Here is a 7,864-nt window from a genome sequence, read left to right on the forward strand (position 1 = left end):
GTGCAGGGGGCGAGGCGGCGGCCGGTGGTGATCCCAGGTCACCCAGCTCCGACGCGTCGTGTGGCCCTCGACACCCTTCCCCCCCGCTCCTCAGTGGGCCGGAGTCGGTGACAGGAATCGGCTTCCAACATGGCGGACAGGAAGCGGCCCCGCGAGGAGGAGAGAACATTCCAGCCGCGCCGGCTCTGGGGGGAGCGGGCCCGGGGCATCAGCCTTGGGAGGAGCCGCGGGGCAAGACTGCGGGGTCCGGCGCCCAAAAAGGGCGTTTAGTGGTGGAAACGACCCGTGAGATGAGGGGTCCCAACAGCCCCCCCCAACAAGATGGGGAGCCCCAAGGCCACAGGTGGGCTTGGGGTGGCGGGTGAGGGGCACTTCCTCAACTCAGCCTACCTACCCACCCCTGGCCGCCTGCAAAAGGGTCTCGCGACACCATCCGAGGCGGGATTCGCTAGGCCTTCCTGAGTTACACCTCGAGGGATTTTTTGGGGGGTAGGTTTACCCCATCTCAGGGCCCCCATATTGAGGTAACTCCAGGGACGCAGAGAGGTGAATGGAAAAGAATAATGAGGTTGGACTTGCAAGGCCGACCCAGTGGGTCTCCCTTCAGCCGGGGCGGGGGCCGGGAAGGTCACGCTGGCCTGGCTGGGCCTCTCCCATGCTGGAGGGAAGGAGGGCGCTGCAAACCCCATTGCTCAGCCCGAGCCCTAGAATGAAAGGGGCATCCCCAGAGCCGGAGGGCACACACACACACACACACATCCCGACCCCGTCCGCGCTTTTCGGATCCAGCCCCACCCCCATCTCCCCTGTCCTCCACCCCCAACCCCCTTCCCCCACCCGTCCTCCCTCCCAGACCTGTTTTCTTCTTCGGCGTTTCCTGGTGCTGCTGGAGGGTGTGTTTCTGCTCATGTTTCAGCGGCTTTGGCTGGGCCTTGGGGCTGCCCTCGGCTCCATGCTGCAGGTATTGGTGAGGCTGCTGGTGATGATGGTGGTGGTGGTGGTTGTGGCTGTGGTTGTAGAAATAATAATGGTGGTGGTGGTGCGGCTGCTGCTGCTGCTGCTGCGGGTGATGGTGCGGATGGTGGTGGCTGTGATGGTGCTGAGGCTGTGGCTGGCCGGGCTTCTCCTCCATTGAAAGCGGCTGGGACTCCCTGGCTGAGGCTGCGGGCTGCTGCACCGTCAGGATCTGAGACTGCTTCTCAGGGCTCACTCAGTATATCTGAGCGCGTCTCGCCAGCGCACTGGTTAACCGAGCGATTCTGCGAGATTGGCAGCCGCGCTCCAACAATCAGGAGCCACGCTGTACCGCAAGCCCCGCCCCCAGCTCAAATCCTCTTTCCTTCCCCTTCGCCGCTGCCGCCTGGCCAACGCCACTTACCCTGTGCAACCTTACAGGGCCGGGCCTTCAACGTCAGCACTATGGCTCTCTCTTCTGTCGCTTTCTCTCCTTCACCACGCAGTCTGCGAACAGCACTTTCTACACTCCTCGCCGGCAAGCAAGCTCATGTCGAGGGTAGCAGATTCCACTGGCGATTCCACTGGCGCTGGGAGCCATCTGTTGGTTTTGCACCTATTAGAATCTGGTGGTTTTTTTGTTTTTTTTTGTTTTTTGTTTTTAATCCTTTTCCGGGTAACCAGAAAGGGAAGCTCAATTCCCTTAACCCTAAGACCACTAAAGGGGCAATACAAAAAGAGGAAATAAATACATTTTTAAGAATACAAGAGCTTCACAATCCAGTAGATCATTTTGTATTCTGGATTCATTTTGCTTTGTATTCATATGCTAATCTCTTCCTTTCCACGAAGGGATTATAGGGTTCCACAATGGGGTATCTGTGTAATTTTCTAAAAGGGCACAAAGGGTTTAAATCATTGTTTCTTTGTAGTTGGAGGCAAGGGAGAGCGGGAGGAATGAAAATCTACACTGAAGGTTGTGGGTTTTTTGTTTGTTTGTTTTTTTTTTAATTAAACTGCAGGTGAGGTCAACTATGGCACCAAAATAGGTTTTAGAATATGAAGTTTCAAGAGCAAAGGAAGGGGAGAAAGAGCATTTAAAAGTTATTAAGTGGGATTTTTTTTTGCACTTATGGAAAAAATGAAATTTAAAGAAATATTCTGTAGCGTGTTGTAGTGTAGATTTAACTTATCCTGCATTACCACATCACGGTATGATTTTCAAAAGCAAATGTTAGAGCCATGATAGTGCTTACTCAGGAAAAGAGGGTTGTGATGGGGAGGGACACAGGTTACTGATAATATTTCATTTTGGGGGCTAGGTGGTGATTATACATATATTTGGTGGTGATTATTTGTTAAACAATATACAGGTAAAATGTACTTTTCCCAATGTATGTTATAGATTGGGGGATTTTTTGAATTGTAAAATATTCATAATATAAAACTTACCATCTTAATATTAAGTGTACAGTTCAGGAGCATTAGGTACATTCATATTGTTGTAGAACCATGACCATCATCCATCTCCAGAACTTTTTCATCATTCCAAACTGAAACTTCATACCTAATAAAAATAACTGTCCTTTCCCTCCTCCTTCTATCCCTTGATAACCACTGTTCTGTTTTCTGTCTCTACTAACTTGACTATTCTAGGTACCTCATTTAAGTGGGATTGTACCGTATTTGTCTTTTTGTGACTAGCGTTTTTGCGTAATGTCTTCAGAGTAGCATATATCAGAATTTCCCTCTTTTTTAAGGCTGACTAATATTCCATTATATGTATATACCACATTTTGTTTATTCACTCAGCAGCGGACATATGGACTGTTTCCTCAATGTATGTTAAATTTTTGAATTTTTTAAATGTGGCTTGAATTCCTACAACAGGATAACATTAAAGGAACAAGAAGCTTAAAAGCAAAAAGTTTATGCTATGAAATTAATGAATGTCAATGCAAAAGCTTATTTAAAACATAACAGCTGGTTTCCAACAACAAATGTCATTGAGTCCTGAAAACCATGACCAAATTTTGGCATGTTCTGTGTAGTGAAGATTTGTATTGCCTTGCTAAAATTGTATTTTATTTTATTTCATTTTGAGACGGAGTTTTGCCCTTGTTGCCCAGGCTGGAGTGTAATGATGTGATCTCGGCTCATCGCAACCTCTGCCTCCCGAGTTCAAGCGATTCTCCTGCCTCAGCCTCCCGAGTACCTGGGATTACAGGCACGTGCCACCGTGCCAGGCTAATTTTGTATTTTTAGTAGAGATGGGGTTTCTCCATGTTGGCCAGGCTGGTCTCAAACTCCTGACGTCAGGTGTTCTGCCCATCTCAGCCTCCCAAAGTGCTGGGATTACAGACATGAGCCACTGGGCCCAGCCAGCCTTGCTAAATTTTAAAGAAAAACCTCTTTGGGGGTACATTTACCCAATTTGGAGAATGAAAACCCTAATAATAATATCATATCACAATAAATAAGTCTTTGCCATTGAATAATATTCTACCACATTTCCAATTATTAAAGAAAAAACAGGTCAGGTATGGTGGCTCACACCTGTAATCCCAACGCTTTGGGAGACCAAGGCAGATCAGTTGACCCCAGCAGTTCAAGACCAGCCTGGGCAACATACAGAGACTCTCTCTCTACAAAAATTTTTAAAAATTAGCCTGGCATGGTGGTGTGTGCCTATAGTTGGGAGGCTGAGATGGGAGGATCACTTGAGCCCTCAAGGTGGAAGCTGCAGTGAGCTGTGATTGTGCCACTGTACTCCAGCCTGGGCAACAGAGCGAGACCCTGTCTCAAAAAAAAAAAAAAAAAAAAGGAAAAGAAAAGAAAAGAAGAAAGAAAAGTATATGTAAAATGTAGGATTATGTTGGAATTTTTTGTTGACTTAGACATTTAGTTGGAAGACTTGAATTTCTGAGTTCCGATTTTCCTGTCTAGGTTTTCTACATTATACTTGCAGGCAAACCAAAAGCACTCATTCTGTATCTCTGATTTATCACACTTTTGCCTGCCTTAGCTTTTCACTTACAGTTGTACTGACTGAGTTTAAGAAACTAAATCTTATTCTCAGATACTCTAGTTACTATGAATGTTGCCTTAGTAGTATGCAGTAGTATGGAGAAAGGTTTATGATATAATGTAAGAAAAAATGCAGAATATTACATTCTTGTATACATTAGAATCATAATCTTGAAGAACATGAATTTTAAAAATAAGGATGGAAATACAACAGTAAAACATAGACCTTTTTTCTTCTTGATTTTTCTGAAGTAGTTGTATACAAAATATGTTTGGGATTTGCCATGAATGTTAAATATTCCATTATAATAATGCCCTAGGCTGGATGTGGTGGCGCACTCCTGTAATCCCAGCACCTTGGGAGGCCGAGGTGGGCGGATCACGAGGTCAGGAGATCGAGACCATCCTGGCCAACATGGTGAAACCCTGTCTCTACTAAAAATACAAAAATTAGCTGGGCACGGTGGCACATGCCTGTAATCCCAGCTACTCGGGGGGCTGAGGCAGGAGAATCACTTGAACCAGGGAGTCATCAGAGGTTGCAATGAGCCGAGATTGTGCCACTGCACTCCAGCCTGGAGCCAGAGCAAGACTCCGTGTCAAAATAATAATAATAATAGTAATAATGCCCTAATACTAAACTTTTGTGAAAAGAAAATAACTGGTTCTACTTATTTCAAGCATGTTTTTATAAAATAGAATCTGCATTGACGAAAAAAACACAAGAAGGGAATATAGCATAAGTCTGATGAAATTATAGGGGCTTTTTTTAAAAAAAAATTTTCTCTGTTTTCTAAATGTTCTTTAGTAGTTGTTACTTTTCATATACTTTCTTTTTCTTTTTTGAGATGGGTCTCACTGTGTTGTCCAAGCTGGAGTACAGTGATGCCATCACGGCTCGCTGCAGCCTTGAACTTCCTAGCTCAGGTGATCCTCTCACCTCAGCCTCCCAAGCTGGGACTACAGGCACATGCCACCATGCCTGGATGATTTTGGGGTTTTTTTGTTTTGTTTTGTTTTTTGGTTTTTTATTTTGTTTTGGTTTTGAGACACAGTCGCGTTCTCTCGCTCAGCCTGGAGTCCAGTGTTGCAATCTCGGCTCGTTGCAACCTCTGTCTCTGAGGTTCCAGTGATTTTCTGCCTCAGCCTCCCAAGTAGCTGGGATTATAGTCATGAGCCACTGCACCTGGCCTTGTGAAAATTTTAAAAGTAATCTATTTTTGTATTTTTTTCTTATTTTTCCCCAAAGATCTCACAAGTCAATTTTTTTTCTTCAATTTCTGTTGACCAGAATCCAGAAGTCATTAGAAATTTTTGCATTTTTCTTTTGTCTTTTTCTTTTTTTTTTTTTTTTGAGACGGAGTCTCACTCTATCGCCAGGCTGGAGTGCAGTGGCACGATCTCGGCTCACTACAACCTTTGCCTCCTGGGTTCAAGTGATTCTCCTGCCTCAGGCTTCCAAGTAGCTGGGACTACAGCTGCCTGCCACCACACCCAGCAAATTTTTGTATTTTTAGTAGAGACGAGATTTCACCATGTTGGCCAGGTTACTCTCCATCTCTTGACCTCGTGATCCGCCCACTCGGCCTCCCAAAGTGCTGGGATTACAGGCGTGAGCCAGCGTGCCCAGCTACATTTTTTTTTTCTTAATGAGAGTTCCCCAAAACCTAGATTCGCCTCTACTTATGGTCATTTTGGAATTCGACTTAGAAGTATTGTAATTGCAGTAAGTACTTTAAAGGATTATATTTCATAACAATACGGAAAAACATGGACACCAATAACTCAAGTACAAAAAGCAAAGCAAATTATATATATGTAGTATGACTGCATACAAAATACAAATTCAGGCCGGGTGCATTGGCTCAGGGCTATAATTCCAGGATTTTGGGAGACCGAGACGGGCAGATCACTTGAGGTCAGGTGCTCGAGACCAGCCTGGCCAACATGGTAAAACCCTGTCTCTACTAAAAATACAAAAATTAGCCAGGCACAGTGGCGGGTGCCTGTAATCCCAGCTACTCAGGAGGCTAAAGCAGCAGATTGCTCGAACCCAGAAGGCGGAGGTTGCAGTGAGCCGAGATCATGCAATTGCACTCCAGCCTGGGTAACAAAAGCGAAACTCCATATAATAATTATATATATATATAATTTCAGCCAGGCACAGTGGGTTGTACCTGTAATCCCAGCATTTTGGGAGGCCAAGGTGGGTGGATCACTTGAGCCCAGGAGTTGGTGGATCAGCCTGGGCAACATGGCAAAAACTCATCTCTAATAAATGCAAAAAATTAACTGGGTGTGGTGGTATGTGCCTGTGGTCCCAGCTACTTGAGAGACTATGGTGGGAAGATCACCTGAGCCCAGAAGGTCAAGGCTGCGGTGACCCATGATTGCACCACTACACTGCACTCCAGCCTGGGTGTCTCAAAATACATACTTATAAATTTTTTATTTTTTTTAAAGTAAAGAATATATATATATGTGTGTGTGTGTGTGTGTGTGTGTATATATATATATAAAAATTTAAGGACCATGAGAGAATTTGAAAAATGAAAGCAATTTTTTTTTTTTTTGAGAGGGAGTCTTACTCTGTCGCCCAGGCTGGAGTGAAATGGTGCAATCTTGGCTCAACAACCACCACCTCCTGGGATCAAGCAGTTCTCCTGCCTCAGCCTTTCGAGTAGCTGGTAGGTACTACAGGGACTACAGGCATGTGCCACCATGCCTGGCTAATTTCTTTGTATTTTTAGTAGAGACAGGGTTTCACCATGTTGGCCAGGTTGGTCTCAAACTCCTGACCTCAGGTGATCCACCCCTCTCAGGCTCCCAAAGTGCTGCTATTACAGGCGTAAGCCACCGTGCCCAGCTGCAATAAATTGTTTTATTCATTTGTTCACTCACAAATATGTATTATGCAACTTTTATGTACCAGGTATTATATATATTTTTTCATTTATTTTTACAGCTTTAGAAATTGGTTAAGTGTATTTGCAAGACTGTCTCGATAATCAAATGAAAATTTTCACAGGCCATTAATCTTATACTTTGTGTACTATGACAACCTAAAAGAGACAGAAATGTTTAACTCTCTGGGCTTCAGTGTTCTCACCTCTAAAATATGGAGGATGAGGTAGGTGGTCTCTAAATTTGTTTCTACTGTAGCATTCCGTGGTCATATTCTCTGCTCTTTCTTCCCAAACCATGCATTTCTTTCATTGTAATAAAACCATACAACCACAGGAAATTTTGCTGAAAAAAATCTAGTTTTCAACTGTAACAATTGGCTGTAACTTTACAGAAATTATAATCAGAAACAGTATTATGTTGTTTTATATAAATGGAAATTGGCTCTCTGATGATAGTTCCAGTTTCAAAATGAGGCAAATCACTGGTAACATTCACTGTTTTATTTCAGCAGGAAAAGAATTTTATTAATGTATACTTCTTTTAGATCTTAAAATTTTTGCCTAGAGACACTAACTTCAAAAACTTTCAAAGGAATGGTACAGAGGTGTGGATAAATTAGGTTGGTCTTTTAATAACTGGAATATGATGATTTTTCTGACTATGAAAGTTTTTTTAAATGACATTATAAAAAGTATAATGGGAAAAAGTTTGAGGGAGAAACTACAGAGAGGTGTGAGCATAAGTTTTATAGTCAAATAGAACTGAGATGGAATCCCTTTCATGAAACTCCTTATCTTTATGATCTTGTTTGGGCAGATTACTTAACCTCTCTAAACCTTAGTTTACTCATTTGAAAACTGAGGGTAATCTTATTGCCCAACACAGAAGGTTCAGTGAGGTTTAAATAAAATAATGGGAAAAAAGTTGTCTAGTATAGCACCTATAACATCAGTAAGTGGTACTTTTTTTTTTTTTT

The 7,864-nt window shown here is 43.5% G+C and overlaps 1 protein-coding gene across 1 annotated transcript in view; it reads right to left on the reverse strand.

The window, feature by feature from the left end:
* Window positions 1-1,363, reverse strand: part of NUFIP2 (nuclear fragile X mental retardation protein interacting protein 2) — a 54,680-nt gene extending 53,317 nt beyond the window's left edge. Inside the window, exon 1 of the mRNA XM_011990364.1 lies at window positions 856-1,363. Coding sequence (XP_011845754.1) covers window positions 856-1,132 — 277 coding nt within the window. The 5' untranslated portion in view covers window positions 1,133-1,363. The remainder of the gene's footprint in view (window positions 1-855) is intronic.
* Window positions 1,364-7,864: the final 6,501 nt, after the last annotated feature.

This window comes from Mandrillus leucophaeus, unplaced genomic scaffold, assembly GCF_000951045.1.
Source record: "Mandrillus leucophaeus isolate KB7577 unplaced genomic scaffold, Mleu.le_1.0 Scaffold379, whole genome shotgun sequence".
Lineage (NCBI taxonomy): Eukaryota > Metazoa > Chordata > Mammalia > Primates > Cercopithecidae > Mandrillus > Mandrillus leucophaeus.